Source organism: Gekko japonicus, unplaced genomic scaffold, assembly GCF_001447785.1.
Source record: "Gekko japonicus isolate JY-2015 unplaced genomic scaffold, Gekko_japonicus_V1.1 scaffold2089, whole genome shotgun sequence".
Taxonomy (NCBI): domain Eukaryota; kingdom Metazoa; phylum Chordata; class Lepidosauria; order Squamata; family Gekkonidae; genus Gekko; species Gekko japonicus.
This window is the reverse complement of record NW_015160282.1, coordinates 216274-229031: the sequence shown is the minus strand read 5'-3', so window position 1 is coordinate 229031 and position 12758 is coordinate 216274. Positions and strand designations below refer to the sequence as shown.

The following is a 12758-nucleotide window of genomic DNA, read 5'->3' as shown; positions in this document are numbered from 1 at the left end:
CAAAAGCAGCGAAACGCATCTATTAAAAAAACAAGCCAACCCTGTGGATTTTGGGGATAGCGGGACCTGCGTGGTGAAAAATGGTGCATGGGTTGAGAGGGGGGCTGCAGAGAGGAATCACACACCCCCTCTCTCTCTTGCATCAGTTTGGATCTGCACTGGTTCCAGGAGGAGGAGGAGGAGGAGAAAGGGTGATTTCACCCTCTTCATCCTCCTTACTGCTGCCCCACCCCCACGCTGCAGCTCCACGTGAGTCCTACAATGTTAGGAATGATCTTTGCAAAGGGTCGGGAGACTGCAGAAGAAAAAGAAGAGATTGAATTCATACCCCGCCCTTCACTGCCCAAAGGAGTCTCAGAGCGGCTTACAAACTCCCTTCCCCTCCCCACAACAGAGAACCTGTGAGGTAGGTGGGGCTGAGAGAGCTCTGACAGAAATGGCTCTTTTTCAAGAACAGCTCTTGTCAGAACTACAGCTTGCCCAAGGTCATCCAGCCAGGTGCAAGTGGAGGAGTGGGGGAATGAAACCCGGTTCTCCCAGATTAGAGTCCACACACTCAACCACTACACCAAACTGGCTCTCAACACCAGACTAGTGTTGCGGGAAGACTGCACGATGCCATCTGTGCGTTTAAAATTCCCGGTCTAGTACTCGCTTCACAAAGCAGAGGTCAAGGACATTCTCTGGCACCAGGCAGAGACTGCCTTGCCAGTCGTGAGCTTCTAGAGACCAAATTACTACCTTTAAATGGACTGTGTATGAACATGAATACTTTGGCTAGCCGTACTGCGCAGGAAGGGAGTGTTCCAGAGGTGAGCTGTAACACACTCTTCACTCCTCTTGCCAGAGCTTTTAAAACATTTCTCGTAGGCTCATGCAATAGTACTCGGGATGGAAATGTACTGATGGTTATACCAGGGGCAGCTCCTCGAAGCTTTGCGTTTGTACACCGGCATTATACAATGTGAAGCTGCAGACAAAAAAACAATGGTACGAGTTACGAGGATCGAGAGAGTCAAATTAACAAGGAATCCACCATGTGTTGTCCCAACAGGAACTGCACCTTACGTAACGTCTCGGGGTATGAAATCATTTGGCATTCAACACTCCCCCCAGAAGTATTTTTGAATTAGCACAAAACAGTTGTGAACCCCCATCAGCTCTGAGCGCAGCAGAAACTTGCAGCTGCCAAAAACAAGCATTCAATATGAAGAGGGAGAGACTGTGTTCCTACAACACTTCCCCCATCCCCATCTATGCACAGTGTGACCGAAGAGAGGAGAAGAGATTGGATTTATATCCCACCCCTTCACTAACCAAAGGAGTCTCAGAGCAGCTTACAAACTCCTTTCCCTTCCCCTCCCCACAACAGACACCCTTGTGAGGTAGGTGGGGCTGAGAGAGCTCTGACAGAAACTGCTCTTTTTCAAGGACAGCTCTTGTCAGAACTATGGCTTACCCAAGGTCATCCAGCCAAGGTGCAAGTGGAGGAGTGAGGAATCAAATCCGGTTCTCCCAAATTAGAGTCCGCGCACTTAACCACTACACCGAACTGAAGTAAGTGCCCTCAAAATGGCAGCCACTGGAAACTGCTGGGTTAGAGTGGGCCTTCGATTCCGAGGTGGGCTTCGGCAAGTGTCACTTTTTCGCGCGCTTCTAAACTGAAAGGATGGCTGGCTCGTTGAAGTGAGCTCGAGCAAGCCAAGAACTAGGCGTGCCGGCTCCTGATGCCTCCTGCTCCACAGGGACGGCTGTGAGCGGGCGGCTGTCTCACTTTCCTCGTCTCTGGACTCCTTAGAGGCCATTAGTAAGATCGCAGCTGCTGCCTTTGAGATCAGCCCACAACGACCTTCATGGTTCCCTGAGTCGCCAGCAGACTAGGTCTTCTTTGGAAGGAAAAGGGGAGGGGGAAGACTCAGAGGATAAGTTAGGATTGGGAAACTGGAGAAGTAGGAGGTAAGTATTAGGAAAGGAAGAGGAAGAGGAACAGGAAAAGCTCTGTAGGCAACATTTTTGGAGGCCAAGCCTAGTAAGGATCTGCTTTCCCTGTTGAGGCAGGAACAGAACTGAAGAGGCAGGTGACTCCCACCCCAGACAGGAAGAGGAAAAATCTAGTTCCCACCTCCCACCAAGATGTCCTCTGCCTCAGAGGCAGAACTGTGCTGTGCGGTGCCAGACTACATGCCAGGGGTTACCTACCCCTGCTGCGGGTTTGCCATCACATAAGAACATCAAAAGAGCCATGTTGGATCAGACCAAAGGCCCACCTAGTCCAGCATTCTGATCCCACAGCAGCCGACCCAGTATCTCTAGGAAGCCCATAAAAGCAGGATGACTGTGACCAATGTTCCCTCTAAGCTGTGGAGTCTTGTGAGCAAAAATTCTACTTTGTGAGCTACTGGCATAAAAGTTGTGAGCAAGCGATTTGGCTACTGCATAAATCAGTTTGCTCTGGAGCCATCCTCCCTGAGCTGAGACACAAATCTGTGGGCTAACTCACAGTAACTCAGCTTAGAGGGAACACTGACTGTGACAGTACTCTCCCAACCATGCTCCCAAGCAAATGACACAAAGAGGCAGAAGCACCTCTGGTACTGGAGGTAGCAGATATCCATCACGACTAGTAGCCACCGACAGTCCCGATCTCCACGAATCTGCCCACTCCCCTTTTAAAGCTTTCCAAGTCGGTGGCCATTGCCACATCCTGTGGCAGCGAGTCCCGCAACTTCACTATGCACTGTGTGAAGAAGTACTTCCTTGTGTCTTTCCTGAATCTCCTGTCCTTCAGCTTCAGGGGATGACCCTGGGGTTCTAGTATTATGGGAGAGGGAGAAAAACATCTCCCTGTCCACTACTCCCCACTCCATACATTCTTTTATAGACCTCTATCATGTCTCCCCTTACTTGCCTTTTTCCCCTAAGCGGACGAAAAGACAGACAAAGGGCGGCAGGGAAAAGGTGGAAGATACAGGAAACAGAAGGAAATAAATGAACGTACTACAAGCGCCTCCCAATTGTTCACATTCCCTAGTGACTTGTTGACTTTCCAGGAAACTATTCACAGATTGTGTTTCAAAACTTGCAGGGATTCCCCGTCTTCTTCTTCTTCTTTTTTTAAAAAGTTTTAATCACTGTTGGGCACAATTTACTCATTTCCCCCCCAATATACATGGGCAACCCAGAGGATCCAGGACAATGGAGGGATTTGTGAAGGCAATGACACTTATTATACTTTGATCGTAAGCAGGTTTATCTCAGAAGTCTGCCCTACTGAGTTCAATGGGACAGACGTCCTAGGAAGTCAGCTTAGGACTGTAGCCTCGCTTACTTGGGTTATCGGGTAAAGCCGAAATCAAAAGTCAGACTATATTCAGCACGGAAGTCTTTCGAAAGCACATGACACCTCCTGTTGCCAGTTAAAGAGGCCGGTTGGCATTTTAAAAGGAGACAGGACAGGAAAGATGTTTTGGGCATTAAGTTACCACTCATGTTTGCATTGGTAAAACGATCTGTTAGACGCTGCTCCACAGGGGGGTTGTCTTGGGACTGGCCCCAGCACGCCCTCTCTACACCTCAGACAGATCAATTTCAATGCTTCCTACAGTGACGCCAAGGAGGATGCAGTTCCTTCTCAAGCCAGTACACAGTGACCCACAAGTAAAATTAGGAAGGTGTCAGCAGGACAGGAGACTCTGAGTCTACAGATTATCAAAGAACCCTGAACATGTTCCCGATGGAGCTGCGTGTACCAGACATGGCCATGACTCAGTCGCCCGCAGCGGTGGCGAAGGCCTGACAGAACACAAGCACTGTGCCAAAACACTGTCACAACCGGTGACACTGGCGACTTACAAAATGGCAGTTTAAATTTAAACACAGTGGTTGGTGTTGACCTCCCTGGATGGCACAGGCCACATCTGGACCCGCTCCAGGAATCGTAACCTGATGGCTATTAATACCCACCCACCACCTGCCGTCAAAGCTAGGGGTGGATTTTAAACCCTTTTGGTGCGGAAACCTTCCCTGTGAAATCTGTCCCTTCCTCCCTCTCAGTCGTCATTCCTCTCTCCTGATCTTTAAATATCCCCGGAGAAAGATCTCAACCAGCTTTTCAGGGGCTCCATAGAAGCCATTTCCTTTATTTATTATTAATTTGAAATAATACAAACTCATTTTTCTCCCAGATCACAGAATCCAGCCAATTCTTTCCACCTCTAAGTGGCTTAAAAACAAACTACTATACATCTTACAGTTCCACCGTTAGAAAAGGAAAACCTGGCAGCTTTCTTTTTTGAAAATATATTCAAGAGCTGCACCCTCTGTCACTGAATCGTGAACACCGATGCAAACAAGGATAAAAAGAAGAAAACTTTCAATGATTCATTTGGCAGTAAAAGAGGATGGGGCCTTACAGTTTAGAACAGATAGCCAGGGTTGCACTTCTGTGCCCCATCAGCAGCTACACACAATGCCAAAGTGTTGGACAAATACCGTATAATTAAATACAATTAGGAAGCACACACAGTTTGCCACACCCGCTATATCCAAGGCATAGCGGGTAAGTAACAGGGCAATGACTAGAAAGGGCAGCCTCAATACCCCAAGAAGCACCTGACATGGTACTGCAGTTTTAATTGCCAAGCAGGGCAAATGGGTATCAAATACAAGCATTACTAAATACTATGCACCTCTCCAGTGACTTCTGCAGGCTTCAGTAGCAATGCCATTATCCACAAAGCCATCAAGAGATTAAAATCAAAGAATCAGAGTTGGTAGGGGGTGACAGAGGCCATCTAGTCTGCCTCCTGCTCAATGTGGGATCAGCCTAAGGCATCCCTGACAAGTGTTTGTCCAGCTGCTGCTTGGAGACGGCCAGGGAGGGGGAGCTCACCACCTCCCCAGGCAGCCGATTCCACTGCTGCACAACTCCGACTGTCAAAAAAAAATTCCCCCTAATATCCAGCTGGTATCTCTCCGCCTGTAATTGAAACCCATGATTGCCAGTCCTGTCCTCTGCTACCAACAGGAACAGCTTCCTGCCCTCCTCTAAGTGACAGCCGTTCCAATCCTTCAAGAGAGCAATCCTGTCCCCACTCAACCTCCTCTTCTCCAGACTGAACATTCCCAAGAAGTCCCTCAAGACTTTCCTCACAGGGCTTCTTGGTCTCCATGTCCCTGATCCTCCTCGTCGCTCTCCTCTTGCACCCGCTCCATTCTGTCCACATCCTTTTTGAAGTGAGGCCTCCAGAACTGCACATGATACTCTAGGTGCAGCCCGATTAGGTATGACTGCACATCTTTTCCCTTAGTTATCTGCTGCAGTTCTGGTTCCAACCATCCTTATCTGTTCTTGGCACTTATTTTCACATTAATCCTCATATTTTTTTCCCTCCTCCACCAATCCATCCTTTTATACCTCTAAAGCAAAAAAAGACAAGACTCCTACCTGATCCGGGAGTAATTAACGGTCCTTCCAGCTCAAGAGTCTCATCTTCATACTGGTCATCTAGTTTTTTCTTTTTCTTCTTGGTGGGATCTCGGGGCTTCCGTAAGAGAGAGAGCTCTTCTGGATGTCTGATATCTGGGGGGGGGTAAAATGAGGACATTACATTAAAACAATAGTCTCCCATTCTGTCGACATCAACAGATCGTAGCCGCTGAGCCACTATGCCCCCAACCAAATTAGCAATGCTTGTAACATGCACACAGCATAAGATAGGGTGCTTGCAGTATGCTTCGTAAAAAGTAACCAAGAAACATCTTTAAGCCATGTGTACGCTCCACAAGGAAAGAATCAGAAAGATACGAAAGGAATTCCTTTTAGATGCATCAGTGCAGAGACTCTTTGTTTCAAAATCATCATAGACGCGACTGGATGCACATCTGGGAACAAAACAAGTGGTGAGATGTTGAACCTCCACTTAGTTTTAAACCCTAGAAGCAGGGGTGTTGAACTCATTTGTTATGGAGGGCCGGATTTGACATAAATTGGACTTTGTCGGGCTGGGCCATGTGTGTCATAAGGGAGTGGAGATATAAATTTGATAAAGGACACAAACACAAAGATTTTTTTTTACTTAAATGAAAATATTAGCATTCTTGCAATATTTTGTTTATTTAACAGTCTCTGACACTTCTTGCTCTGAATTATTGCATCAAAATGTTTGTGCTGTAGCAATCTGGGAAGAGGAGGGGGAGGAGCCTCGGCAGGGAGCAGAAGCTTGCCTATCTATCTCTCCTGAGCGATTGAGAGAGTCTGGGAAAGCAAGCTATGATGCTGCAGCAGCAGCAGCACTGGAGGAAGAAGAGAAGGCAGCCAGTCCCTTGTGGGTCTGATAGAAGCCCTCCGGGAGCCTGATCCGGCCCCCGGGCTGCATGTTTGACACCCCTGCCCTAGAGAGTAGCGGTGTCACTCAGGCAAGAACATAAGAAGAGCCTTGCTGAATCAGGCCAAAGGCCCATCAACGGCGGCATTTTCTTCACACAGCCGCCAACCGCCTGTCTCTAGGAAGCCCACAAGCTGGATGACTGAAACGGCATCCTACCGCCCATGCTCCCCAGCAGCTGATTTAAGAAGGCATGCTGCCTCTGGTACTGGAAAAAGTAGATATGCATCGTGACTAGAAGCCACCGACAACCCTTCCTCTATGAATTTGTCCACGCCCCTTTTAAAGCTTTCCAAGTTGGCAGCCATCACCACACCCTGTGGCAGCAAGTTCCACAATTTAACAATTTATTTATTTATTTATTTATTTTATTCAATTTATACCCCGCCTTCCCTGCTACGCGGGCTCAGGGCGGCTTACAGGAGGCATACGCCAATATAAAACATACATAAAACCATTTAAAATCGTTATAATACAATAACATTATTAACAAGTTATTAACAAAAGTGCTTTAGATGTTCAACATAACATTTCACAAGATGGTGTATTTCACTGCTCTATTGCATCTGCTCTATCTACTCGGCATCATCTGCTCCGGGAAACACTCATGTTCCCTCCACCAGGGCCAGGTTAAGATGGAACAGTAGTGATGGTAGTGGCGGCCCCTACTCATACACCTGGTGGAAGAGCTCTGTCTTACAGGCCCTGCGTAACTGTACAAGGTCCCGCAGGGCCCAGATCTCCTCCGGGAGCTCATTCCACCAGGTAGGAGCCGCCACCGAGAAAGCCCAACACACTTTGTGAAGAAGTACTTCCTTGGGTCTGTCCTGAATCTCCCCCCTTCAGCTTCAGTGGATGACCCCGGGTTCTAGTATTACAGGAGAGGGAGAAAGGGTTCTCCCTGTCACTCCACACCATGCATCACGTTACAGACATCCATCATGGCTCCCCTTACTCGCCTTTTTTAAGCTTCATAGCCCTAAGCATAGGGCAGGGGCTCGAGCCCCCTGAGCCCTTTGACAAATGAAGTTTTGATGAGGCTGATATATCTGATGAAGGGATCTTTGACTCTTAGAAGCTTACGCCCTGGAAATCTTATTGGCCTCCAAGATGATACTGGACTTGAATCTTAGCTGATCGTTTTGGTTGCTCTTTTCTCTGCGCCTGTTCCAGTTCTGCAATATAGCTCTTCAGGTGCAGTGACCAGAACTGTACACAGTATTCCAAGTGAGGTCTCCGGACAGATTTGTATAAGGGCAGTAGGATAGCCACCATTTTATTCTCTGTTCCTGTTCTAATCATGGCCAGCATGGAAGTTGGCTTTTTCACAGCGGCCGCACACTGGGTCAACTTTTTCATTCAGCTACCACTCCAAGATTCCTCTCTTGGTCTGTCACTGCCTGCTCGGATCCCATCAGTGTATATTTGAAGTTGGGGTTTCTTCCCCAGTATGCAACACATTACACTTGCTCACACTGAATCTCATTTCCCATTTTCATGCCTACCCCCGAAATTTTTTTTTTTGGGAGAGTTGCAGAAAACACTTGTGGCATTTTACAGGCCAACATATTTATTGTGAACCAAAGCCTGCTGTATTAAAGCCAGTATGGTGTAGTGGTTAAGTGCGCGGTTTGGTGTAGTGGGTAAGTGCACAGACTCTAATCTGGGAGAACTGGGTTTGATTCCCCACTCCTCCACTTGCACCTGCTGGATGACCTTGGACAAGCCATAGTTCTGTCAGAGCTGTTCTTGAAAAAGAGCAGTTTCTGTCAGAGCTCTCTCCGCCCCACCTACCTCACAGGGTGTCTGTTGCCGGGAGGGGAAGGGAAAGGAGTTTGTAAGCCTCTCTGAGACTCCCTTTGGGTAGTGAAGGGGGGGGTATAAATCCAATTTCTTCTTCTTCTTCTCTTCTTCTCTAAAGGGCTTAACAGTTCTACAAGACTGTTGTTTTTCCTAGTTTGATCTGGAACAGAAATCCAGGACTTCACCGGGAGGAGAAACAGCTGCATATTCTGCTTATTCTTAATTTTTTTAAACATTAGATTCTTGCCAGAAACACAGTTCACTCATAACGAATGGCTTCCCTTTCATTATCGTTCAGGGCATTTACCTCCTGTTGTATGTTCCTCTGCAAAGTCCACCCTTTTAATGCAGAACAGTTTCCTGATCCACCACATCTGGATCTTTTTGGCTACCAGTTAATCTCCTACCCTACTCTGACTATGCCAAGTGCCATCCTACCACTCCATGACATTGGAGTCTCTTACAAATGAACCACAACAGAGGGACAGAATCACTTTTATAGTGCCTAAGGCTGCAATCATACACACTAAATAATCCACTTTCAATCCACTTTGAATGCACATTCCAAGTGAATGCACTTTCCAAGAGCCTGCTAGTCGCTGCCTTGAGCCTGCTAGTCAGGCAAGGCGGGATATAAATCGAAATAAATAAATAAATAAATAAATAAATGGATTTTACTGTGTGAACTGGCAAAATCCAATGCAAAAGCACATTCAAAGTGGATTGAAAGTGGATTATTTAGTGTGTGTAATCGCAGCCTAACACAACCAGTGCTACTAAATTACTGAGTAGCAGTGAAACATTGCTACATACATTGTTTTTAGCCTGGAATTGTCAAAACGGGGATTGCAACAGCTGTCCTATCCGGAGATCCGGGCCCTGTGGGACCTTTCTCAGTCCCGCAGGGCCTGTAAGACGGAGCTCTTTTGCCAGGCCTTTGAGTAGGAGCCTCCGCCACCACTATTCCGCCACCGCCCCTATGCACTATCGTATTACCATCATGATTGTCTGGATCCCACTGGAGGGACGAGACATCCGGGCATGATTTGCATGACAAGATTTCAAGAAGCTACCATGGAGGTTAAGATCTACCCATCTTGTATTGTAAACTTGTTACTGTATTTTATTGTAATTTATGTTTTTATATTATGTGTTTTATTGTTATAATCTTGGCACATAGTGCCCCTGTAAGCCGAATGGTGGTGACACTTCTCTAGAACATTCCACACGCTCCAAAATCAGTTCGCTCTCTGATCTGTCATTCAGAGGGTCTCCCTATCCACTGGCTGCTTTGCCTGCGTCCTGCCTCCAACATTCTAAACAGTTTGCTGTTCCTCCCCCTCCCCCCCCAATAGCCAGAATACAGAGGTTATTTGCATATGCAGCCTCATTGGCCTTTGACTCGGAACACAGAGGTCGTTTGCATATGCGACTGGATTGGCTTTTGCCTCTAACATTCTAAACAGTTTGCTGTTCTGAGGTAAAATGTGTCCAATCTCCAGGTGAGGGCTGGAGATCACTCAGAATTACAACTGCTTTCCAGATGGCAGAGATCAGTTCCCCTGGAGAAAATAGTGGGCTCTGTATCCTTATATGCTGCTGAGGTGGCCCCCATATGATAGCCAATGTGACGTAGCAGTCAGGGCTTCAGAGCACAGGAGAGGCTGCAGGTATGTGGGGGGTGGAAAGCTGAAGAGTGAGGGGGAAATAATGGTAGGTTGGTGATTGGCTGGGAAGGAGACATGGTTGCCAACTCCAGGTGGGAAATTCCTGGATATGTGAGGGATGGAGCCTGGAGAGGGTGAGGTTTCAGGAGGCGTGGGACCTCGGACCAGGTACAAAGCCATAGACTCCACCCTCCAAACCAACTATTCCCTTCTGGGGAACCATCATTGCCAATCTCCAGGTGAGGGCTGGAGATCACTCAAAATTACAACTGTTCTTTAGGGTAGCAGAGATCAGTTCCTCTGGAGAAAATGGTGGACTCAGTGTCATTATACCCTGCTGAGGTCGCCACAGCAAATTGACACTGAGTGTCCAAGGCCGGGGCATTCGCCCAGAGCCTCTTTCTAGAGGCCGTTGTATTTATTTCCACAACGGGCCTTTTTCCTAGTTACATAATATTACATAAATAGGAGCGGTCAAAAGAAACAGGGACAGGCTGGAGAGGTTAGCAAGCTCTCCCTCAGGTCTGAAATCACTCCAGGAGAGAAGCAGGAGAAAAGAGCAGAGAGCTCGGCTCCAAAGCTGAAGTCTCTAACCGGGCAGGAAGCAAACGGAGACAGGAAGTGAAAGAGTTTAGTCCTGCCTCCCTGAGCAAATGGTGGGAATCGCCCATTCCACGATGCCCTCCTCCTAGAGAGAGAGAGAACAAATCTTGCTAAGTATTTTATCAGCTCCCTCTTTATGTTATTTTCTCAGGGAAACAAAGGCTATCAAGAGCATTCTGGTTACCACAGAACCTTCCAAGAAACGTTACTTCTCTCTTGTTATGAAGCAAGCAATTGGGACTTTTAGGAATTACACCCACGGGAGTTGCAACCTAAGAGACAAACACAAACAAAAACTCAAAACTGTTGCAATCCATGTCACCCAATTATGCCTGTGCATATTTTGACTTACAAGCCAAGACAATGCCTGGAATGGAATCCTGTTGGCCACAGAAGGAATTAATACTGGTTGCTTTCCGTGTTAGCGATATCTCGCAGCAAAATTACCACCAGCCAATAACCAACGTTTTAAAGAAAAGCTTGTGTGTGTGTGTGTGGGGGTATGCTTCTGTACCAGTTACCTTGCAGCAGATAAAGAGACAGGGTGGTACAGCAGAGAGACAAGTGGACCGGCACCCCGGAAGACCAGAGTTTAAATCCACACTCAAACACGATGCTCACCGGGTGACCTTGCACCAGTTTCACTCTCAGCCTAGCCTGCCTCAAGGGGTCAACGGGACAACGAAACAGGAAGGAAGAACCACGTCTGTTGCCCTGAGCTTCTTGGAGTACAAAATGGAGAGGAGGAGGAGGAGGAGATTGGATTTATACCACATAAGAACATAAGAACATAAGAGACGCCAATGTTGGATCAGGCCAAAGGCCCATCCAGTCCAACACTCTGTGTCACACAGTGGCCAGAAATACCAGTGCCATCAGGAGGTCCACCAGTGGGGCCAGGACATTAGAAGCCCTCCCACTGTTGACCCCCCCCCAAGCACCAAGAAGACACAGCATCACTTGCCCCAGAGCCCCTAGCTATACCTTGTGGCTAATATCCACTGATGGACCTCTGCTCCATATGCTTATCTAATTTCCTTTTGAAGCCGTCCATGCTTGTAGCCGCCACCACTTCCTGTGGCAGTGAATTCCATGTGTTAATCACTCTTTGGGTGAAGAAGTACTTCCTTTTATCCGTTTGGGTAGTGGAGGGCGGGGTATAACCACATCCTTCACTACCCAGAAGAGTCTCAGAGCGGCTTACAAACTCCTTTCCCTTCCCCTCCCCACAACAGGCACCCTGTGAGGTAGGCGGGGTAGGCGGGGCTGAGAGAGCTCTGACAAAAACTGCTCTTTTTCAAGGACAGCTCTGACAGAACTATGGCTTGCCCGAGGTCATCCAGTCAGGTGCAAGTGGAGTGGGAAATCAAACCTGGTTCTCCCAGATTAGAGTCCGCGCACTTAACCACTACACCAAAATGAAGAAGCTAGCAATGGCAGGGTTCACTCACTAGGGCAAAACCAGAAAAACCGTGGAATCTCATGTTCACACTCTTGCATTCTGTAGCTTGGGTTATGCAATTAACCACCCTGGGAAAGTGTTCGTGTAGGTAGGCATGAGATCAGTTAACCACAACACTGCCGAGGTGCAAAATGTAACATCTCTATTACGGCTATAATGTGAAGCTAGAGAACACTGGTTTCGCTGACAAGGGTAAATCTTTTGGTTTAACATTTTGGAGCTCCAGCGTTTTTTTGGTCTGGAAAGAACCAAATTTTGTAAATTTTAGGTTCCTATCAACACGATGTCCATTTTGAGGATCTTGCTATTCTGTCAAGAGCTATCTCAGCCTCACCTACCTCACAGGCATTGTTCCCACTAAGCCGAGTTAGTGTGAGCTAGCTCAAAGTTTTTTAGCCTCCAGATCACGTTTTTGTCTTAGCTCAGGAAAGGTGGTTCCAGAGCAAAGTAATTTATGCAGTAGCCAAATAGACCTGCTCACAACTTTAATGCCAGTAGCTCAGAAAGAACAATTTTGCTCACAGAACTCCATAGCTTAGAGGGAGCATTGCTCACAGAGGGTGTCTGTTGTGGGGAGGGGAAGGGAAAGGAGTTTGTAAGCCGCTCTGAGACTCCTTTGGGTAGTGGAGGGCGGGGTATAGATCCAATCTCTTATCCTCTTCTAAACCAAAGGAGTAAAACCTCTGATGATGTTCTTATGCACGCTATCTCAAAAATTTCTGGTCACAGAAGAGCTGTGGGTGGGATATTGAGTTTGGACATTGGAAACCCAACCCTCAACCTTCATTCGGCCACGAGTGGCATGAACAAGTCATCTCCTAAAACCATTGTGAGGGA

At 47.4% G+C, this 12758-nt stretch overlaps 1 protein-coding gene across 4 annotated transcripts in view; it reads right to left on the bottom strand.

Moving 5' to 3' along the window:
* The window catches only part of FERMT2 (fermitin family member 2), a 170082-nt gene that overhangs the window by 66041 nt on the left and 91283 nt on the right, over window positions 1-12758 (bottom strand). For all 4 annotated transcript variants that reach the window (XM_015415539.1, XM_015415547.1, XM_015415522.1 and 1 more), the window contains exon 3: window positions 5447-5581. In XM_015415539.1, coding sequence (XP_015271025.1) covers window positions 5447-5581 — 135 coding nt within the window. The remainder of the gene's footprint in view (window positions 1-5446; window positions 5582-12758) is intronic.